This window comes from Apteryx rowi, unplaced genomic scaffold (genome assembly GCF_003343035.1).
Source record: "Apteryx rowi isolate R43461 unplaced genomic scaffold, aptRow1 scaffold_62, whole genome shotgun sequence".
Classification (NCBI taxonomy): Eukaryota; Metazoa; Chordata; class Aves; order Apterygiformes; family Apterygidae; genus Apteryx; species Apteryx rowi.
In genome coordinates, this window is record NW_020450894.1 from 1,393,080 (window position 1) to 1,417,631 (window position 24,552).

At 37.6% G+C, this 24,552-nt stretch overlaps 1 protein-coding gene across 6 annotated transcripts in view; it reads right to left on the bottom strand.

The window, feature by feature from the left end:
- TRIM24 (tripartite motif containing 24) overlaps nt 1–24,552 on the bottom strand; it is a 69,659-nt gene that overhangs the window by 17,588 nt on the left and 27,519 nt on the right. For 4 of the 6 annotated variants that reach the window (XR_003256359.1, XM_026083868.1, XM_026083869.1 and 1 more), the window contains exons 2-10: nt 20,499–20,617; nt 12,648–12,795; nt 10,748–10,880; nt 8,098–8,214; nt 6,740–6,854; nt 5,965–6,111; nt 4,421–4,538; nt 1,474–1,739; nt 701–865 (exon numbers count right to left, since the gene is read on the bottom strand). Coding sequence is in view for 5 of the 6 variants with exons in the window: in XM_026083868.1 (XP_025939653.1) it covers nt 701–865; nt 1,474–1,739; nt 4,421–4,538; nt 5,965–6,111; nt 6,740–6,854; nt 8,098–8,214; nt 10,748–10,880; nt 12,648–12,795; nt 20,499–20,617 (1,328 nt within the window). In the remaining variant the exon portion in view is untranslated. Of the gene's footprint in view, nt 1–700; nt 866–1,473; nt 1,740–4,420; nt 4,539–5,964; nt 6,112–6,739; nt 6,855–8,097; nt 8,215–10,747; nt 10,881–12,647; nt 12,796–13,949; nt 14,150–20,498; nt 20,618–23,730; nt 23,825–24,552 lie in introns of those variants that run through there. The other 2 variants (XM_026083871.1, XM_026083872.1) reach the window with 2 other exon arrangements.

Consider the following 24,552-nt stretch of genomic DNA (forward strand, 5'->3'; position numbering starts at 1 on the left):
GTCATTTCTCAGGTCACAGATGAAGTTCATTTGATTCTCCCCCCACACCTCTGGTGATAAGACCATCTCTTTTCTTCCGCATACCTAACATCTTGTGTTGATACGTATTTTAATAAGGTTTGCCTTGCTGAACAGCCAGAAAATATCTGAAGTGTTTGCTCTTACCCCAATTCAACTGCTGATCAGCTGGGTATTGATCACTCTCACTCAGCAGAGGTCCCACAATTGTGGAATTTCTTTCCTCTCCTCATCTGTAAGAGTTCAGATTTGGCAAACTCCAGAGAATGGTGGCAGCTATAGCTTTTAGTCAAGCTTTTATCTAGTTACTTGTGAAGTCACTAGCATTAGACTAAATGGTGAGATTTTCTATTCTATCTATTGATTGTAGTGTGCAGACCATGCTCGTGTTAGGTTTTGCATAAGTGGCCAGAAGCCATAGTGACAGCAAAGCAACAGAACGAAACACCTACATATCACACACAGTGGTTCATTTCCATAATATTTCAGCTACTAGAACACAGAATGAAAGAAATGTGACAGTTATCTCATTAAGAAAACTGTGGGTATCTTGTCACAGATAAGAAAGCAGTCTCTGTTCTAATTGTAAAGCACACTAGAAACATAATGAAAAGTAAGATGACACAAGGCACATTTGATATTTTATTTTCACATGGTGAGTGAAAAGGGAAAGACACCCTACCTGTTTTATAGCTTGCTGTGCCAAGAATGCCATCTGCAATGGGTTGGGCTTCATGGCTTGCTTTGGTATGTTCTGGTTTGAGGGAAATCTCATCTGTTGTGCAGGAAGAGGTGACCCATTGGACTTGGGGCTATGATTCTGAAAATGAATCAAGCGTGGAGGTGGCTGTACGAAAGGAAACAATTCTGTAAGTTAGCTGTCTGATATCTATTCAACGTTCCAGAAATTTTTACTGAGTGGCCCTTTTAAACTTCTGAAATACATAACAAATTACATGTAAACAAACAGTACCACACCATCTATTTGAGTGATCACAGAACACATATTGAAAATTAATGTTAAAAATAAAATCTAGTAGATGGTTATGAATTATTTATAATAAATGAAGATACAAAAAAGCTAGTGAGAGTATTTACAACTTTGAAAGTTATAAGAACCACAGCTCCATGCAAAAAAGTCTTGAAAAAATTAGTAAGAGGTTCACTTTACAACCATCTGACAAAAATATGGAATATGCAGCTCAGCAACTGCACTTCATACAGGCTGATACTAATGATTTTTTTTGTTGAGCAATAATAGGCTGAGTGCTACTACATATTCTGCCAGACACGTTTAAAATGCCCATTCAATTCTCAGTAAAGAAAATGCTTCCTAACCCTTTTGAATACCCATGTGCTAAAGAAGTGTGCTATGTGAAATTACATTTCTAGAGCTTACTTTCCTCTTCTTCAGTTAGGTGGAGAAAAGTCTTCTCTGGAATATTCAAAACTTACCTGATGAGAAGCAGGAGGTTGCTGCAGGGTTCCTGGCATTCTTGGATTTGATAAACCTACTGGACCTGCTCTACGCTGAGCTTGCTGTCTCTGAGCCATGACCTGTTGCTGCATGTGCTGCAGTCGGAGCTGAGCTAAGCTTATCTGTGTTGGGAACTTAGACAGCTGGTTTGACGGTAAACTGCTTGGTGGCTGTAAATTTGTTTCCATCACAGGGCTCTTGGGCATATGTGGTGGGGTTTCTTTATCCTCAATTACCAGAGAACCTGGTTTAAACAAAATAAATAAAATGAATGCTAAAATATTGCAATTAGGAGAAATGCAATTTCTCAAAATTAGTTCCTTTGATACCATGAGGTCACTGTTCATTATTGTAATGTAAAGGATGGGTAAGCATGAGATAGAGGAGTCCATTTACTTTGCCTGCCTGCAAAAGCTTGATTGTATTTTATAATGGAGAAAAAGGAGATACTGACAAACTGTCTTGTGCTGCAAACTCCTCTGAGATAGACTCTCCTAGGAAGATGCCCTGTCTCTCTGAAAGGCAGGTGAGTGAAATTTTAATGAAAGGAGAGCATCCTGACCCAACTCTCTGATCAAAAGATTTAACTGTATCATAATACTTAATGGTATTGTGATCCTTTTTTTGTCTCTGAATCAGCATCATGAAGTACTCAAATAATGTCATCAGTTGCTACACATCACCAATTCTAGGATGTGATAAGCATGTCCAAGAGACGTATTCTCTCTCTCTTCACTGATTTAGAGGGAACCTTGACTAGACACTGATGTTTGTGTGCAATTTTATGCAAAGAGATATAGCGTGGTTATACAGCGCTCTCATGTAGCATTCTGGTTACTTCACTCAAGAAAGATGCATTCCAACTGGAACAGAGTTTGATTTAGATTCAAGGGAATGGCAAGCTCATTTTACAAAAAAGACAAAAAGAAGCTTAGCTTATTCAAAGCAAAGAGTGAAGTGGGGAAAGTCATGATTTTATCTAAATGCACGAGGGGGCTAACCATTAAGGAGAAATAACAACCCCAATTTAAAGACTGACTTTAGTACAACTGCATACAAACTGAAGGGGATAATTCTGAGACTGAAAGTTTGAAACTTGTAATGATCTGTGGAAGGCTGCACTATAGCTTCTCAATACAAAACTGGGGCGTAAACATTTCACTCCCATGGTCTCCCAGAGAGGTAGGCCTCTTCCAAGCAGAGTTCACCTCATGAGGTGGCTGCAGCACAAGACAGTTTGAGAATCCCTGTCACAGCAGAACCTGACATCAGCCTCCTCCAACTCTCTCCCCAAATCCATAAATCCCTGTGGACCTTGTGCAATCTAGCCTGGAACATCTTTTGAGAGATTACCAGAAGAGGAAGGAAAGTGCAACTTGAATTTTATATCTCCTCTTTTTCATCCCAAGATCAGAGAAGCTATGCAAGTAGCACCATTCTATTTCTGGTGATGAACTCACAGGAAAAAAGGTATTCATAGGGTGTCTGACACAGAAAAAAGTACAGGCCAGCTAGCATATTGTGGTGCAGAGCAGGGCAGAAAACTGCCTTAATTGTGATACCAGGTGACTACCATGGCAGAGACATTAACAAAAATATTAAATATACGAAGCATCAAGACAAAAAATCCTACCAATCTCTCATTACCTGATAACACCCCCTTTTAAGCCTTTTAGTTTCTAGGCAAATCTGCACAAAAAGCTCCCCCCAAAAAAACCCCACACATCTCAATTTAGCAACAATTCACATAGTCATCACCACATGGCTTGATAGCTCATGTCTGGAAACAGAGATTCACTTTGGTTCTTTTCCCAAAGAAAATCAAAGATAAAGGAGGAACCTGTTAGCCTTAAAGTGCTGCCATAACACTTCCTTTCTCTGCCTTTACAGAGAAATGTATATTTGCACCTCTCTTTACATTTGTGGAGCTGACTGCACTTCCTGATGAAAGGCAGAAAAGGTCCCATGGGTATCTGCCAAAGACATTCTACACATGACAGAAAAACAACAACAACAAAAAAACGCCCATCAAGCTAACAGTGGAGAGAAAGTAAGAATGCTAAATAGTCAAAATCCTAAAAAGACCTCTAAGGTCCAATTCCTGCTCCTAAGCAGATGAGTTCCTATGATACTTATCTCCACTAAACTCATAGGCTTCTAGGCAATCATGCAAACAGGCTACCTGCAAAGCTCCCAGGTTCTGGGATTCACAAGTGTCATAAAACCCCAGTTACTTATAGCTGGAAGAGAAAAGAAACACTGGTTTGGAGACAAAAGCAAAACCTTCCTAGAAGGTATTAGGGTCATGAAGATGAACTGTGTTTGCAATTCTGTTAAAAACGGGTTCTCCTAAAGTCCTTTCCAGCAAATCAGGAAAGTGGAACTAACAGACAACCGTCAAACCTAAGTTTCTAAAAGTAGTGCTATTTTCTATGCTAATCTACTTTTCTTTGGAGTTCTCCCTTTTTCATCATCTCAATTCTCCCAGGCTTATTGTTCAGCATGAGAAGTGAACAAACAGAGATTCTTAAACATGTTAAGCTACTGCTATGGGCTCCAGTTTGGGAAGATGAGATTGAAGTAAGAGAACAGGCTGGAAGATGCAGAATGAGACTGAGGGCTGGAATCCTTGGTTAGTACACACAGTAGGATTATGGACTGTGTTCCTCGTATCAGAAGCCATCACAAGTGGCATTCAAGCAAGGCAAGTTTATGAATACTTGCGATAGAGTATTAACAAATAATGCTTTTTCCATATAGTGCACTTATAGAGGATTAAAGGTTTGGGTTTTTTTTAAGTAAACAAAATATTCAACAACAACAACAATAAGAAGAAGAAGTGGGGAGGCTACTCATCCTCACAAAAAGAAAGTTGCTTCTAAAATAGGATCAAGGCTCCAAAGGGATAATAACACCACATCATACCTAGATTGAAAATATTTTGAGCCCAGAAGCTAGGATCACAGTGAAACTGGATGGTATTGTTAGTCACTGGTGAAGCATCACACCTTGCTCGGAGAAGATATCGTAGGCGATATGTAATCTAGAATAGGAACAAAACAAGAGTTTTTCTTACGGGGTCAGAGCCGTGAATCTGAACCATTCTCCCCAACAGCATAACAGAAGAATAAACACGCTGGGTACTTCTCCCTCCTGTTTTATATGGTTGGATACCCCAGAGCACAAGCCTCACACTTGTGTTACTCTTCCCAAAGAGTTTTTTTTAGATGTCCAAGGACAGGCTGGCTACTCAACTCCAAAATAACACTGTCCTTCAGCAAAAAAATAGGAGCCTAAATCTCACCTGTTTTTTTGAAAATCTCTCTCATTTGCTAAGATTTTATGGGCTAGCTGCACTTTTTCTTAGAGTGTATGATGTTTGTAAGACAAAAATGCTTACAACATAACATATTTGCTTATTCATATACCAAAAGTCTTTGTGGCAACACTATGCAGTTATAGACAACAGGACTCAGTTTGATGTCCCTTTTCCCTATTTAATTTTAAAAAATAGTACTTGGTGAGGCAGTGCAGGGTAGGCCCAGTGAATTTAACCACTTGAAGTAAACTGAGAAAACTGAATAATATTCCACTATGTCTTATAGCCTGCAGCATTTTAATGGCTATCCGAACAAAATAAACAAATGAAAAAATACAGCAGATTCTCAACTAAGCAATGAGAAAATAAAGAAAAAAAATCTTGTAATCCAATCATAGGAACTGAAAATAGAAGATCTAGCATCTCCCTCAATATTATCACAGATTTCCTTTGTCAGGCTAGTACAATCCAGTAACCTCTGGATAAATCAGAGTTAACCTATCTTTTTTGTTTGTTTGTTTGTTTGTTTTTTTAGGATTTCTGTTCATCACAATCAGTTAATTTAGTGACACCATGTGCACTTACATCATAAGTACCAATTTAGCACTGAAATATTTAGCTTCCTAACTGTTTGTACGGACAAGCAAAAGCCTCAGCTTCATTTTTACCGGTAAAAAAAAAACAAAAATAAATTTTGAAGCCTTTTAATGGAATGTTAGTCTGCTAGAACAAGGCAACACATTAATTCTACATTAAAATGCTGGATATCAGACTTTGTAGGATATATAAATACCTTCTCTCTCTGAACTCAAAAGCCGTAAAAGGCAGTGAAAAGAACCATACTAATGATGTAGGATACACATAACAACTTTACCCAATGCTTCATGCTCCTCCAGAAAAAGGGATTATCCCTACTTCTGTAGACCTACAACAATTCTATGTTGGGATAACAGGACAGAATCAGGACCAGATTGCTAAATTATTAGAAACATTCTGTATTTATGTTTTTGAGAGAAAAACATGAAAAATTAAACAGATCTTCCAATTAGTAGAAGGTCATCAGCAAGCTTAATTTCCTGGTGTCACAGGCAAAAATATCTGCCTTAACAATAATCCCTAAGTAACCTGAGAGGTATCTTCCTAACTTTACCAAGCGTTTGCTGTACAGCAGTGCTGTGCTGCTTCCACTGGAAACTGCCCATTTGGAAAAATTCATGACATGTTCCAGCTGTTTAGAGAGACCTGCCACTTCCTGCTGTTGCTGCAGAAGTTTCATCCGATGTTCTTTTGCCAGAGTCTGCAAGTGGAAAAGCAGTTCCAGTGAAAGAGTTCAATTTACAGTTAAAATTCATTAGCTTTCTCTTTGGTAATCCACAAAGATCAAATGGTTTCACTGTGTTCTTCTAAAAAGTTTTTTTTTCTAGACTGCAGCTATCCAACAGAAGTCAGTATATGTTTTCAAGATATCAGCGTTTTGTGTGCACAGATTCCCGTTGACTTTTATGAAACACATTTTTATACATATATGCCTCTCGATACACACTTTTTTTTTAAAAACACACTTGGAGATAATATTTTTCTAGGTCTCCATCCTAGACAATTCTGTCCTTTGATACGCTATTGGATTGCTGAATTTATGACACTTAAAAATCTGATTGAAAGACTTTTCATGCATGATACATAGAATTATGACTTAGAAAAGCATGGAAATAGAAGCTAGACTTGGATACAGCTCTGATCCACAAAAAGGGAATACAGATGAGAATTCAGAATACTTGCCCAAATGGCTTTTGTGTGAAACACTTCTCTGCTTTGGAATTATAATGGGACACACACGGGTGTCTAATGCTACAAATTTATTTTATTTTAATCTGAATCTGCAAAACATTGATTGACTTTTTTTCTTATGATATAAATGAATTTACCTCCAACTGATGCAGCAGAGCTTTTCCCTTTTTGTTTATTTCTACCATCAGTGTAAATATGGCAACTTTAATATCCTGCTCCACCTGCTTTTGATTCTGATTCACTTCAAGGATTCTGCAAGTAAACAGTACAGAAAATTCATTCTTAAGGTCAAAAACCCACCCTCCAAATAGTTTAAAAACTCTCTCCTGCTGCCCAGACTACAATATTTCTTTGTCATATGCACTGATTAATACATATGCTATCAGGTGTTCTTAATCAGGAAAATTACTGAGAAATGCAGAAACAGCAAGCACTGGTGACTGTCTAACTGTCTACTTAAGATAAAATTAATTTATCGGTGGAAAATTCTAATGACATAAGCCTGTAGAATTATTGACACCCATCACTGACAAAAATTAAATGCTCATTGTTACTGAAATTTTGGATTTTTAATTGTGTCACACATTTTTGGAACAGACTAAGGAAATCACAACAGTTTAACTCTATTTTCCATCTAAGGTAGAATGGCACTCCAGAAACAAAACAACAATAGAGTTGTTTTTACTTTAAAAGATTTCAATAATATACCATTAAAAGAATTTGCTTGGCACTTGGTTCTCAAACTGGTACTAGGGAAGCATAACTCCATGTTATGAAAACCGCTACTGCTAAAAGGCAGGGAGAGCACAACCACCTAGATGCAACAAAAGAAGAAAAGAGCGTCTCCTCTTTCTTCCATCTCCACCATCCTTGAGCAAAGGCATGTAAAGAGAGAGCAAGACTTCAAGCTGCACTCAGCATCCAGGAGCCAGTAAACTGTGCTGAACCTTTCTGGGTATTGCCTTTAAAATTCACTGTAGGAGCATTTACAAGGACCTACTGCAGTATGCATTTTCCAGATTTATTTACTCCTAGGGTTGTAATACAGGGTGGTTAAAGCCCCAAGCATAAAATTATTACGTAAGTCTACAAATATATCTGTCATATACATTATGAAAGCATGAGTCATAACCTTTCACTTGCTAAGATGGATATACACTAAGAAAATAAGTGTGGTGGTGGTGGTGGGGAAGAATATGTCTGCCTTCTACAGTCTTGTTTTTTTCAGGTTGTTTTTGTTGAGCTCAAGCTATTGCTGCCCATTAAGTCCACAAGCTAAACAGAACAGTTGTGTAACAAAACCAAGCACACTGAACAGGTAACAGTCACTATGACAAACAGAAAACTTTAGAAGTTCTAAAACATTTTAGAAATGCTCCTTCTGGAAGTATTAAATGAGAGAGGTACAAAATCCACTAATCTGAACATTTTAGTAAATTACAATATACATAAAAATGCCACCTATGTCAGTATTATCTCAAAATCTGATACATACCTATTTTGAATCTGCTTCCCTGTATATTTTATGTATTTAGTCTTCTCCATTAATTTGGTGATCAGTGTCTCAATGATCACTTTCTGGTTCTGAAAAGCTTCTTCTATAAACTGGTACCTGTGGTAAATAACCAGTGAGTATTTACACATGAAAAATGTGTTATATACTTAACAAAAAGCAGAATGCCTTACAAAAAACTTCTTTACCTGAAGAAAAATATGCTGCTCAAGTCCAAAATGTAAATGTCATCATGGAAGTACCGTCAGCAAACGCTGACATATTATAGCTATAGTATATTTCCTGTAATTTTGATTCTATATTTTGAGAATTATGTTTTTCATAAATGTGAAAGGATACTGTGTGACCGTTGCCCAATTTTACTGAAGGAAAAATTAATGCTGTGCTATAGCCATTAGTCTGTAAGTGAAAGAGCAGGTCAGCTAATACTTCATGCAAGATAAGGATGTAGAAACTGAACAAAGAAGTGAAATCACTGAGTTAGCAGAAGTCAGCAACATTTTAAATCAAGAAACTGAAATCATCAACAATTTGAAGGGGGAGAAAAGGTAGCACATTCTGAAAGGGATATAAATCCTAAAAGAAGGTGAATAGAAGGGAACACTGCAACTCAGCAAGATCAAGGCTTAGCCTCTTTCAAGGAGCAACAGTGACCAACACTTTTCCACCTATTTTCTCCACCAGGCTTGTCTGCCTGGTCAGGCAGGCAAGTTCACTGGGTGGTTGCACCAGGAACAGGGAGCATATTAATGTTATGATAGCCTTCTATGATGGAATGACTGGCTGGGTAGATGAGGGGAGAGCAGTGGATGTTGTCTACCTTGACTTCAGCAAGGCTTTCAACACTGTCTCCCATAACATCCTCATAGGTAAGCTCAGGAAGTGTGGGGTAGATGAGTGGACAGTGAGGTGGATTGAGAACTGGCTGAATGGCAGAGCTCAGAGGGTTGTGCTCCACTGATGTGGAGAGTCTAGGTGGAGGCCTGTAGCTAGCGTCGCCGCGCCAGGGGTCAGTCCTGGGTCCAGTCTTGCTCAACTTCTTCATCAGCGACCTGGCTGAAGGGACAGAGTGCCTCCTCGGCAAGTTTGCTGATGATACAAACCGGGGAGGAGTGGCTGATGCAGCAGAGGGCCGTGCTGCCGGTCAGAGGGGCTGGCGAGATGAGCAGGCAGGAACCTCCTGAAGTTCAACAAAGGCAATTGCAGGGTCCTGCATCGAGGGAGGAATAAGGCCCTGCAGCAGGACAGGCTGCGGGCTGAGCTGCTGGAAAGCAGCTCTGCAGAGAAGGACCTGGGAGTCCTGGTGGACAGCACATTGACCATGGGCCAGCAATGTGCCTTTGTGGCCAAGACCACCAACGGTATCCTGGGGTGCACTAGCAAGAACATTTCCAGCAGGTCGAGGGAGGTGATCCTCCCCCTCTACTCAGACCTGGTGAGGCCACACCTGGACTACTGGGTCCAGTTCTGGGCTCCCCAGTACAAGAGAGAATGCAGCTACTGGACTGAGTCCAGCAAAGGGCTACTAAGATGATTAAGGGACTGGAACATCTCTCCTAGGAGGAAAGGCTGAGGGAGCGGGGACTGTTTAGCTTGGAGAAGAGAAGACTGAGAGGGGATCTTATCAATGTATACAAATATCTAAAGGGAGGGTCTCAAGAGGATGGGGCCAGACTCTTTTCAGTGGTGCCCAGCAACAGGACAAGAGGCAATGGGCACAAACTGAAACACAGGAAGTTCCATCTGAATATGAGAAAAAACTTCTCCACTGTGAGGGTGACAGAGCACTGGAACAGGTCGCCCAGAGAGGCTGTGGAGTCTCCTCTGGAGATATTCAAAACCCTCCTGGATGCAATCCTGTGCAATGTGCTCTGGGTGACCCTGCTTGAGCAGGGGGGTTGGACTAGATGATCTCCGGAGGTCCCTTCCAACCTCAACCATTCTGTGATTCTGTGAAACCTAATAATACATCTGCCCCAGTCCATTACTGTATGCATTATCCAGTAAGATTACTGTTCCGTACTCAGAAGTTGTACATAATCCTACTTTTCAGCTTCCATGGCCAGTAGAAGATGATCAAATAAAAGCAATTCGAAGATCTGAGTGTTACAGATAGTGTTCTCAAAGTACAGCACAGTCAAATTTTAGGTTTACTCTTCCTTTGAAAGGGTTCTTCACAGAGAAATTGTCCATTTGTTCCCTTCTGAATTTGTTTGGTAATATTCTCTTACATAATCATCTTGCTGAAGGACAACAGGGAGAAGTTACATATAAACGTACAGTTACATAATATAACCCCTTTCTAACGTGCTTTCTAACGAGACTCTGAAGAGCTGCATAGCAATGAATTCCATCCAAACAAACTGCCAATAAAGAAAGGTCTTGTGGTCAAGTCACGAGATTAAAAGCTGGAAGAATCAGATTTTATTCCCAGCTATCACAGACTCTTCAGCAAGATTTTTCCAGACACAATCTCTTCTTACTCTTGGGCTTCATTTCTAAGCAGAAAATTTAATTTTGCACTTTTTTCTGTGACGGTCACCCAACTGTATCACATATGTCTAAAACTACAATCAATGTCCAGACAAGTTATTACAATGAGTTGCACAAGATGTATATTTTGTTTTGATACCTGTGCTCTTTGTGTTCTAGTAACTGGCAATCTCGGCAGGTCAACTTGTCACAGGTTTCGCAATAGAGCTTCAACTGCTCCTTTTTGTGGTAAGGACAAAACACAGGTCGCTGACTGGTCACACCAACTGCCTCTGTTGAAAAAAGGAAGATGTCAGCCTTTGAAATTGTCCAGCGCAGTCTCTTGAAATTGCTAAAGCTTTACATTCTCATGTTTTTCCTTACCATATTCCTCACCTAGATGGTAAAAGAATGTATCAAGTCACCTAATCAAGAATATAACAGATGTATACAATTATTAAATAAATTATAATCTCTCATTCTTGACCAAGCATGGAGCTAACACCTTCTTTCATGGAAAAAGTCTAGAACTTTTTCAGGAGAACTGAATACACAAGAAGCATTTGTATCAACTTTGTTTCCTTACGAAACCATGCTAAACAACAGTTACACATTACTTTTGTCACTTCCATGTATGCTCAGTACTCACTTTTGACTCACCCCATCTGAAAGTGAAATACAGAATATAGCTTTTATCTTCAAAGTATCATATTAGAAATCACCCTTTGAGCAATAATGATTATAGAAGTGATAGCCCACATCATATATAAAATTCACAGGACTAGATAAATATATATTCATTCCATCATGTCTTTTTACAAGATAAACCAAGCAAGGCCAACGGACTTATGAAAAATGGTGGAATGTTTATCGTCATCCTATGATGCTTATCATTGTTCTACAGTGTTGCTCGAAGACAAGAAACAATGGGCATAAATTGAAATAAGAGAGGTTCTCACTGAATATAAGGAAAACCTCTTCACCATGAGGATAGTCAAGCAGTGGAACATACTGGTAGAGAGGCTGTGCAATCTCCATCCTTGTTGATTCTCAAGACTCAAATAGATAAAGCCCTGAGCAACCTGGTCTGATCTCATAGCTGATTCTGCTCTAAGCAGGAGGTTGGACTAGATGACCTCCTGAGGTTCGTACTAACCTGAATTATCCTATGATTCTATTGAGAAAAGCTTTTCATAATTTATGATGCTCCATTAATTTCTAAAGCAAAAAATGTTAAATTTAAAATATATATACTTGGTCAGAAATTTATATTCTGGCATGCTTTACTGCTAACACGACATGTCCTTATTAACAGAGTAGTGAAAGAATATAGTCTATTAGTGCTCCTTTTACTGTGACATATAGCAATAAGTTCATGTTACTATTTGTCAGAGCTCTAGAAAAATACAGCAGCCAAATGCATGAAGAACCGCTTTTCTGCAGCTGATCTATAAAGCCTGGATAATAATTTCCAATCATTCCATGTGAAACATCAAATCTATATGTGTATTTATTGGTTTAAGACACATTAGTGTAAAAATTGTATCAAATGCTAGCCTGTAGAGTTTCTCACCATTATGCTACTGGTAGCACATCTGATAGAAAAACCTCTTCCCTTCACGGCTATCATACCCCCAACTAGGACAAATTCAACCTTTTCAGTGGCTATATTCTAAATCAGATTCATTAAATGATTTGCTTAAATAAGTTTTTTTTTCTTTTTTTAGGTGGATCATTTCAGAGATCCACTTAAATGGATAGCAGAAGAACAAACACTGGAATCACTTCAGATGGTTGCAACCTTCAGCAATGGAGTAGAAATAAGTAACTGGGAGCAGGAAACTACTAAACCACATCTATTACCAACCAGAAAATAAAATCGTTCCACTAACTAATTCATACACACCAAGGGAGTTATAGTATAATGAATCTGTCCTTTTACATTTACTAGAATTAAGGAATAGAAATTTTGAACTTCATTTTAAAGAAATGCAGTGATTTAATAAATTTTTCCAATGTGGACACACATTCTTTGTGAAACAATAAATAAAACATGTTACCTGGAGATACTTCCTCTTTCTGTCGTACAGTATGGTCCTTTGTGAACTTAACCCTCTGGTGAGCTCTGATGCAGGTTTTGCACAACCATTCTACACATTCCACACAAAAACCATGAGCTTCTGCGTTGTCTTCACAACTTGTGCAAACCTGGCACGAAGAAGAAAAGGTAGCGATCAAAATAAATATGGAATAGACATGCAAGCTATTGCTCATATATTATCAGTGCACTTTTACAGTTTTCTGAAAACAATGAAATGAGAAGGCAAAACTGAAGTACAAGAACACTGCAAATAACTACATAAAAGTAACTGAACGATACTTTTTAAATAAAGTAGTCATTTACTCAGTGTTACTCTAAAACTGACATAAAACTAACTGACACGATAAAGGTCAAACCATTACTTTCTGTCTGATACTGCACACTTAGAAGCCACATACTGTTTACTATATACAACATGCTCTTGTGAAATATTTACTAAAGAAAGAATGGGATCGATGCTACTCCAGTTTTAGAAGCCTTTCTCAGTTTACCCAGAAGCTTTAATTTTAGATTCCATTCACCTGCTTAGAGTTTCAAGAAATACAAGCAGCATTAAGCAGCAGGGTTCTCAAGAATCTTTGCATCACAACTTAAGACGGACAGCATTTCAGTTAAGCTTATAGGTAAGCACATCTAGAACAGAGGTCTTCAGCCAATGCACAGTAACTTTCTAACTGTGGCCTGTTAACTTCTCGGTCTCTTTGGACTATACTCAAAATGTCCAGAAAAAAGTAATTAAGGAAAACATACCTGAAAACATACCAAAACCTCACTGCACAGAGTCTGTATCTCCACAAGAAAATTTCTATGGACCCACAATTTGAAAAATAGGTTGAAAACCATGAATGATAGACAACACCACTTTACATATTCATAGCATTTCCTTTTTAACGCCTTCTTACAATACCTCTGTAGTCATATTTTGGTAGTAACAATAAGGAACATGTTTATGCAGATACACGTCTGAAAACTACCATCTATTTCTATCAACATCTAGCGTTGCTGCTAACATAAGCCTCAAGATGTCTGAAGATCTGTATATCCTGCAGATCCCATTGATAGAAATATGCTGGTAGGAGCAACAAGAAGAAAGTTTCATCTAAAAAGTGCAACTCCCCCACCCTCAAAAGATAAATACAGCTGAAGAGGAAGTGAATATTTATATCCTATACAGATAGCTAATATATATTTAGAACTGTGTTCCAGTTTCCCCCTTCAAGAAAATGAGGAAAATTAGGGGAAAAGAGGTGAACTGACTTGCCTTAGGCCACATAACAAGTTACTGACAGAACCGGAATTTGAACATAGCAGTTCCAGATTCCCAACGCTGTGCTTATTCTTCTAGATCATGTTGCCTCTCAAAGCAAATATCTTCTGAGAAAGGAAGTTACAACTCAAGGGTTGTAGACCCCTCTTGTTGTCACTTGGAGTTTGAAGCAGTTCATTTTCATTAAAGGTGACCTGCAAAGAAAAAAAATTGGGCTTGTGCCCCCTTTTCTGTTTCTTTATGATATATAAAGGACGCCTGAAATTTTTATTTAAAAAACCTTCTTAAAATTTTAATTTTCTGCTTGTTTTTCTTTTTATCCCCCCTCTTCTTTTACTAATAAAAACTCTAGTCCTAGCTATTCTAGCAGCTGAGGGAGAAATATCAAAGTCAGTACATCATAAAAAAGTCAAGAAAATGGAAGTAAAGCAATTAAAGGAAGGGAATTATAACCAGGAAGTTGAAAATTTTTACTTGTTCTTAAGCTTTAATTTCAATGACATTTTGCCAAAAGGAAGTATTTTTAAGCATTCAGCATTGCTTCATAAGAAAACTTTTAGAACAGGCAAGTAAGTATCACTGAGACATTACTTCAATGTCACATTATCTCTGACAGCAAACACCATTAAAGAAATTCTCTCCCATCCCCCTTTCCAGGTCTCTGCTCCTCAGTTGCACCAATGTAATCCTTTGAAAAACTGTGGTGTAAAACCAGATCAATTCCATCAGTGTGACCCATGGATCAGTTACATAAGCACAGCTGATTAGGCAGTGAACTACTGCAGCAGGGTTAAAATCAGTTTTGCTGCCACAGAAGTACCTTCAGACTATACCCCCAGATGTACAGAGGTGTTTTAGCAAACCAGAGAATAAGGGTTGGATATATGTTTTTCTAGTGTAAAAAACCTTCAAAGGTGAAAACAAATTAAGCAGATACAGAGCCCCCCCCCCCCCAAAAAAAAAGAGAGAGTCTTTCAGGCATTCTTTATATGTCAAAGAAGCAAACAAAAACAAAATAAAATGGCAGAAACCCAATTAAAAAAAAAAAAACACCCTTTCCAGGTCACCTTTAGCAACCTTAGGCAGATAAACTTGCTACATGCCAAGACGTTCAAGTTCAGAAATGAAACATTTCTTATATTCCAAGATCTTTGTCTATTTTCTTTTTTTCAATTTGCTTTAGATTTTTTTTCAACTGGTTTGACTTGCTATAGTTGGAATGAGATGCTGAAGATTGTGATTCAATAATCAATAACCAGCTGCTGTCAAATGAAATGAAATGAAACCTCTTTGTTGTAGTCCAAAATACATATTCCAACTTTACACTTTTCAAAGCCAAGTGTAAGAGAGACAGATTTCTAGAATTATTTATGGACACCAAAACTCAGGCCTTCAAAATAGTCATGCTTTCTAGGCAAAATTAGATTTGCTTCTATCCATTGCTTATCTGAAGTACGAATTTGCAACTATAGCTTGGATTTTGCTAAAACTCCTTGTTATGACAAGAAATCATATATCTAAGGTACTTGGTAGTACAATTACTGCAAATAGTTGCTCTTCATTTCTTACAAAACCTGAAACTTTCTCACCCTTACTTTTCTAAGTCATACAAACAGTCCTTCAGTGATTTCAGGGAAAGTTCTCCCTAGTTAAACCTCTAAATCTTGATCCTGGTTAGACAGACACTTATTTTTAGTAGAGTTTTCCATATAATTATATCTACTCCACTTACTGGGTTTAGTATTTATAACCCCAGAAGTGGTCATTCAGCCTTCATTCAATTTTAATGAAAGTTGAAGTTACTCAGTATGTTATAGGTAGATCAATATTTTTACTTTTTAAGAAGCTTGCTTATTTACTTAACAACATAAACTTATGTGTAAAAGTTCAGGTAATGGAGATGTCTTCTTGGAAGAGGGGTTAGTTACTACAATCACCAGATAACTATACTTTTGCCTATCAGTGTTCAATAAACAAGCAAAAGCTTCCAGTTTAGAAGGAAGACACCCAGGAAGTTCAGAGGAATATTCAGTGATGAATACTCAGTTCCAAATTTCACCAGTGTAAATTACATATAATAGTTACACCTACCAGATGGAAAAAAATATTGATGCTACAAATTATATAACTATTTCTAGGCAGATACAAAATCACTAAGGAAAGCAACTCTCTTTTTGGACATTCTCACACATACATAACTCCAAATATAAACCATGTGCTGACCTCTCAGACGCATCAACCCTAAGCAACATATCCTCCTTTTCCAGTCTCCTATCAACAGCTGCCTCTCAAGCACAACAAAACTATGTTCCAACTCCTTCTCAGTCTATTACCCACTATCTCAAATCACTGGTTTTCAAATAAGTTTTTGCCACGACTAAAGTTTTGTTAATATATTCTCCCAAAAAATAACTAGTATACTAAGTACATGATGGCTGCTTTGGCACCACACAGAACTAGAGAAACTTTTTGCTCTAAGTTGTCCTCATTACGACTTCTGTTACACCACAGTCAGACTTGCTTTCTTGGTATCGTATCCCTTCTCTACAACCAGATCTAAACTCACACCTGGTTTTGTTGCTAACGTTCCCCATATCTCATATAAAGTCCAACTGCTCTTCACTCCTATGATGACTCTTTAAAATCGCAGCTCAGCAACTGGTAAAGATACAAGAAGTGTTCTCACTATTCAAAATACTTCTAAATATTTCTCTCTTTTGGACACAGACACTAGGAGAATAAGCATCTGGAATAAAATGCATCACAGGTTCAATACGTTGTGGTAACTCCAGTGTTGTCACCCACACTCTTCTACACCAATCTCACACTTTTTGGCTTTGCACAACTCTGATTTTTTTCTGTTAAGTTCCTAGATATTCTGGTTTGTCAATCCTTTAATCTTATTCATATTTAGCATTTACTTCAATATCATCTCTTAGGTTTGAAAGTCCTTTCCACTCATTCTTATAAATCAAATATAATTCATTTTATTTTCAAACTTGTAACATCATATAATTGTGCAAAGTCTTTCGATAAATCATAATGTGACAAAACTAGAAAGGATCTGTTCTCTACAAGTATTTATATCCTAATTGCCCGCAACCCATAAGGATTACCTTCAGAAAGATCACAGCTGCATTTCAAGCCAATTTTGTTCTTTTCTTCTGGAATGCTTCCTATGCCAATAGGCAGCATAAAATCTTTAATATTCTGTTTACTGCTAGCCAGGAAGGTCCTTATGGGACATATACTGGGGAGTTTTACACTTTCTTTCTGCTTACTTCTTTTGCTACTGAAGTTTGAATAGTAATTACTAGAAAGCACAACTGTAAGTAGTGTACTGAACTGCCAAAATCAGGCTCAGATAAAGCAAACATGATTTTAGATGGATACACTTTAACGCATTCCAGTTATTTTTCTCATCCCACAACCCCAGGCTCCACGATATGCCATTTACTCTTGCTGTTTAAATTAAATATGCTAAAAACCATTTTATCATTACTGTTTTGAACCTGAGGCAAGCAAGATTTGAATTTGAAAGTCCTCTTTTTGTAAAGTCTCTCTTGAACTGAAATAAGCTGGTCCTTCTTGACAACACACACATACTGTACAGGCTAATCACAAAAATGCACAGAACCCCTGGCTTACCTCCAGTTCAAATTTCTTTAACATCCTGCTAAAGATGCCAAATTATCAGAGCCACATGAAGTAGAAAAACCAAGGATAAACTATTTCAGTAGAAAAATTCTACAGGAAACCCAGCTTTGAATAAAATTTTGACAAAATCTGGATGATCTCTGGTCCAGTATTTCCTGCAAATCTCAGGAAGAATTAAAAGTGTAAAAGAGACTATCTCCTGCCTATCTTGCTACTGACAATTTTTCTTTCTTTTCTCACTTCTTCCCTTTCAAGGCAAAACAAGACAGACAGATGAGAAGGATCTAGCATCTTTCTACTCATAATATTCTTTCTTGAACAGGACACTGATCAGTTTAACTATCATTGAGTCAACCCTGCCACCTCACAACCAATAGGCTTATGAAGTGGTACAGCTATTTTTATGGTGCCAATGCCAATCAAAGTACAACGGGATTTCTCCAAAGTCTCTTTATTAACACACCTACATAAATGTATTAAAACAAAACAGAACTGTACATAGTTCCTTTTCAGGGCATAAGGTACATGTTCACTTAGCGGGCATCTCCCAAAATTGCCATCTCTGTAAAAAAGAAAAGGTCAGCAGAAGAGCACATGAATATACTTCTTAGCTGGTGCAGCACAGTTTGCTGGTTTAGCTTAAACCGCTGCAGGAGGCATTCTGAGTTCAGCCAGAGAACTTAGCTGAAGAACACACATGCTTTCTGATCAGCCAGCTCACTGGTTTTTGTGGGGGAGAGACAGAAACAAAGCATGGAGTGGAAGAGTAATATAAAAGCCAGAGAAGGAAACTTAAGGAAAGACACACCTAAGAAGAACTTCCCTGACATCTGCTCACACCATTCAGTATAACAAGGGATGACTCCAAATCAGCTGTTGAAATACATGAAATTTCTCCGGATTGCTCTCCAGCAGATCAAGATCAGAAGGTAAACAAAAAGACCTTTCCATCATTTCTGAAGAAGTGCCCAACTGATCCTGACATCACCAAGTTTGGTGGATGCTCAATAACTCATTGATGACCCATAGAAGTATACCCAATTTTACATAGTTTCGACCAACCACAAGATCTAAAGTATGAATATAAAGAACCCTTTTTGCACTTTCTATTCCTTATCCAAATCCCAAAGGCCTCAATTCCCCACCTAGCTTTTGCAAACTGTTGAAAGAATTTCTAGAGGGAAAAGAAGACTATTTTGTCACCAAAACCAGGAAAAGTAATTCTACCACCACTCTCCAAAGCAATATCTTAGAAGACTTGTTATATAACTAAGCTAGAAGATATGGGTCTCAAAATAAAAAAAAATTCAGGGTTGCTTCTGTGTAACAGAGTTATTTGTTATCTTGTTTCTCTTCCTAATTAAAATCACTAGAAAAGCTATTGTGATCATATTTTCAGTGCAACAGGAACTACTTGTCTTCTCAACCTTAATGGGAGAGTATTGGGAGACTTACTGTAAATCTTGCAACCATCTCCACAAATCAGGTATTTTCCCCCACTCAGAAGAAAATGCAAACAAAATAATTCCAATCTATTCCACATTAACAGAATAATTCCAATTTATTCCACATTAAGAGAATACAGACACATTGCTCATACTTCCAGAGGCTCCTAACTAAATTTCAGTTTCAGCTACGGTTCATCATTTCTCAGCAGTCCAATTGCAATCTGCCTTAGAAACTGAAAACAATTAAATGAACGGTTTTGGAGACATAAGTTTAAGTCTTCTCCTTCTGCCTGAGAGAAGATGACAAAATTTATGCCCTTCATAGTCAGTGAGCTAATATCACAAACATGACTGGGTACATTTATCCGTCCTTAAGAGACATACACATTCTTATGTGTAAGCACAAATTTCAGCTAAGCTTTGAAAAAGAGACTACACAGTATAAGGAGCTCTAAGAAGCCTTCCCAAAACAAAATAGATCAAGGATCAATCATTTCCCTTAGACATGGAAACAAAAGAGACATTTTTAAAATAAAAGTTCTTAAAGACAACTATCCAAATGTTAGGGAATTACTGTAAAATTAATGCAACCCTCATGAAGTAACCTTTTCGGACTGTTATTACGAAGAGAACACAAACATATAAAGAGGCTTACTCAGTTGCAGTAAGTTCCTGGATTTTAATTAAAAGTTTATGAGTGAAGAGATGCTTGTTTTCCTCTTACTAGCTCAAAATGAAGACAGGCAATATTTTGACCTCAGATATTGCTAAACTGTTGTCCTACACAGATGTAATTATTCATTTGGTACTGCCTCTACACTCTGGAGCACTCTGCTCCTGAAAACTATCAGGAAAAGGAAAAAAAAGAAAAAGATATCACTATTTTTCCAGACAAGCAGTTTTTGTTGTTATGAGATGACTGTCATTTGCAAAAGAAAGAAGAGGCAATCTACAAAATACACAACATATCATCTTCCCCATCAGAAATTTGAGCCTTTTGTTTGATAACTGCATTCCAGCTAAACACTTGAGCGTTTTGTCAGTGTTAAGATCAGAAGAATAAAATTGATTTAACTAGAGGATTCCATTTTACATTGAGATTACTTACATAGCATTATTCAGGTTGTTGCTGCAGAGTGCTGAAAGTGTTCTGTCACAAGTCTAGAAATTTGCATTCTAATGTCCATTCCTTACTTTTATTGTTATTGTGATGTAATTTTATCCCAATAACTAGCAGTAGTTTAGACTTAGATACCCCTCTTCTTCACATGCACTTTAATTGATTTTAATTCATTGTCTAGAGTAATTATTCCATATGATGACTAGATATTTGAAGGCTTTTTCTGCATATGAACAGCAAAAGGCCATGCAGCAAGAAGCCAAAGACATGTATACACATCCAAAAGGTGTTAACTTGATTACATGTTAATGCACTTACCTGATTTGATTTTTCTACTGTGCTACTGGGAACCTCTGTGGCATCCTTCACAAAAAAGTTATCTATGATGTGTCTCTCTGCACATTCCTGTCCACAAATTGGACAGCGGATAACACCAACTGTGGGGGAAAAAGATTAAACTGATTATGTTTGCACAACTTAAAAGATTTATCAAACAACTTCAAAGACAGTTTGTAAGGATAAATATTCTGAAAGGAATTGTTAATACCTTCCTGTCAATAAGGTCCAAGTGAAAAGAAGCTAAATCTCATTTATCACCAAAATAACCTTTTGCTTATTATTTCCTCATGATATGTTCTTTTAACCAAGATCAAGCATCTATTTGTTTCAGTCCCACTTAGCTATTTGAATTTGCTCTTATCTTACAGAAATTTAATTCCCTTTTTTCCTGAAGAGAATGTCTTCCCACTGAGATAGAATGAATTAAAGTAAACATTAATAAATGTGGAGTATTAATTAGTGACATTCAGCAGTACTACACACAGACACATATATATGTGTGTGCATGCATATATACACACACACACACATATATGTACACATAATAGCAATGCAACATGACTGACTTTAGACTACATAATATAAGAAACTGAAATATAATGAATTTAACTGATACTCTACATGACCTAGTCAACAAGGCAAGTTGTATAATGGAGGAATAGGAAAGACCTGTGTTAACCTGGTGTCTACCTTCATAAAAAGTAAGTGAAAGCAAGCGATACAGGAATAAATAAGCAAGGTCTTTCCCCTCCAGTCCCCAGCAAGACCTACTGGTGAACAATTATAAGACAACAACATACTTAGACTCCAGGTTGAAGAAAGAGAGGTTTTGTCAGGCTAACAACCAGTAACTCAAAGGGTTAGACAATTAAAAGTTCTCTCAAGAGAGAAAAGGACAACACTGTGTTTCAAAACTTGCGGCTCAATGGTGAAGAGACCAGACTGACATGGAAATGATCCGCAGAAACACTTAAAAGTAGACACCTTTCCCAGATGCAGACAACGGTGTGTTTTACGAGTACTAGGGCTAGCTTATTGTCTAAGAAAATCTTTAAAATGTTGGCATTAACATCTTGCTTTAAAAAAAATTATCTTCTCACCACTGTCATTGTTACCAGAAAAAAAAAAAAAGGGGAAATTAAGTTAGGTTGAAATAATCGCTAGTACCAGGGAGTCATCATCCAAGGCCTACAGTAGAATAGTCATGTCAGTCCATAGCAAAGACAGATTCCAAACCTACAGCTGCTTTTGTGAGAGGAACTGTAATTGTAGGCCCCTACAGGAGATTTGAAGCACTGTTTAAACCCAGTAAATTTAACATCAGTACATAAATCAGCATTTTCTTATTTAATTAAATTGATGTGGCTTTAATTTTGTTCCTGTTTCACTTTTGTAGTGAAACATGTAAATAGAGAAACGACTAAATATTTCACTTTCTGCAAATGAACTTAACTACCTATGGCTAGTGCTCAACACAAGAGTTACGTGAAATTTTCATAGTGTTCTTCCAATGCATGTTAGAGATGTTTCTGGTCAACCCACTATAAAAGAATCTTTTATTAAAAGTCCACTGCTTTTCTAAATTACCTCTCCCTTCTTGAAATTTAGCCAAAAGCTTTCCACTTGTGTACAAGGCATTTCACATCTTCATCTGAAAGTCTATGATAACATTAAGCCTGTTTTTATTATACTTTTCATTTTACCAATTTGTGTGTTTCAAAGCATATCTGAGCAGCTTCCTTTGATATACATATTCAATATTTTAGCTAAAACTATTGCATTTTTTTTTTACGCTATCATCATGAAGGATAATTAAGAAATCCAATTCCACTATGTCAGGTAACTAACAGAACTCCAAGTACTGAACCATTTATTAAGAAAATCGATTTAACACAAACAAGAGTGAACAAATTTCATAATATTCAAGCTACACATTTGCTGAATCAGACTGTATTTTTTCACATTTTTCAGCAGTGCTTATTACAAACCACCCTTTGTTCCTAGTTGCTCATTCCTGGCTCCAATACAGTGCATTGCTCTGGGCCAGTCAGTGCAAGTGATTGTGTCAGTCTCTGCATGTGTTTGGAAGTGGGGTAGAGACAGAGAATCAGACCAGCGAGCTGACTCAGCCATGGATATATTTCTCCTGCTCTCCCAGGCACCCTCTTCAGCACCCTAATCTGCTTCGCTGACCAAATGAGCAACTGCTTATGCTAAAGTAATATGAGAAGGAGCAATGAGGCCAGGGTCACTGAAGGTTAAGTATGGAACCACTGCTTTTGAAACAGATGAATGATACTAAACTGAATTTATATCCCAGATTCTGTGCAAAAGGCTGGGGGTGGGGCAGGAGGCCACAAGTTAAGAAATGTAGAAACAGTACATGAGCAAAGAGCAACACTGCACTCCTTATTTTTACTGCAGAGCAGAGTTAATTAACGGTGGTCATTTTTGCAACTTAGAGATACTTGCTATGCACCTCATCACTGAAACCAGATGTTTCTTTTGCATTTTCACTGAAAGAATATTGCCAACTTTGTTCAATAAATAAATTGCTTAGAAATATTAGATTGGAGATGGGAGAAGGAGAACAGGAAAGATGAACAAACTTCTCAAAATCCACTTGAAAATTCTTCCCAAACTCCTCATGCTGCCTAGCCTTCAGTCAAGGTTTTGTTCTACAACTGCGTGTGGGTAAATTTGCTTTTGTTTTAATCCTAGGTTGTTGACTGGTCCACAAATCAGTTTTAACCTAAGTTTAATTGTCTTCAGGACTGTGGATTTAAGAAAAACACCTAATATTGAGAAGTCAGTGTAACTGTTACAGTCAAGTTACACTGTTATGCACACAGTGGGCAACATAGGCCTTTTTGTCAAAAAAAACATAAAATACAAATTAGCCAAGAAACATATTTTATGGGTCCTTATCTGCTACTGTTGTTGTATCTAAGCCTCTTTCAGTAATGCACTGAACAATATAAACCATGTATTGGTCATTTCCTCTCCACTCTCCAAGTGGGAAATGGTAGGTGCAAGTAGAGTGTTTTGTGCTAATTTTTTCAGATGTGTGTTGCATTTGAAACAAAAGGGTCATGGCAAATAACAGTACCTAATGAATTCCTGCAAGTTCACTTCATAACTTGAATCGAGCCACCCCCACAGACAGTCTTGCATGAGTAAGCTGTGCAACAGCAGTGGTATTTCTACCCACCCTCCTTATCCGTGAACAAACGGCATACTGGAGTGCACCATTTAATCATTGCACAGTCCTGGGGTGTATGAGGAGGAGGCAGGAGTTACCCAGATGACTAAGACAAACACCAAGTCACTGGGAAGGAAAAAATATGGTTTGCAACAAACCCTGAATTCAGAGCTTCCTGTGGGAAAACAGAGGCAGAAGAGAAAAGACAATGACTGTTTTGGAATTAAATAGAAAACAGTGATAAATGCATAAACAACGCATTCCAAGTTAAAAAAAAGAACACTGATTATATTCAGGTAAGGACAAACTCTAATTTAGTAGAGCTTGTGGACAAACCTATCTGTTTCAGTGTTAGCACTTCTACTGATATTATGAGGGTTAGCTGCGGTAATTAAGGACTTAGGTTTTACTCAGAAATAGTCATTTTGAAGAAAATTCCTACCTTGCAATACAAGTTACAGAACACAGCTTTTTGCTTAAAATGGTAAAACTACACATAGGCCAAGCAAAGTTGTTTTCAGCCATATAGTCACCAAAATTTTACAGTCGCCAAGTATCACAGATTTGACTGGAATTAAGTCAATTCTTATCATTTATGTTGCTTAGAGCCCAAAATACATCACCACAACCCTAAGAGCACATATCAGAGGAGGCCAAGCTGCAGTTCATTATAAATCAGAAGCAACCTGAACGGGAGCAAGAAAATCACTGGATTTGTTCAGTATCTGATTCTGAAGATGACACAATAATATTTAAGTTTTTTCATGTGACGAGTCCTCTCTTACAATAACATTTGGTCCAGTAGCATGGGTATTACAGACCTAATTTTTT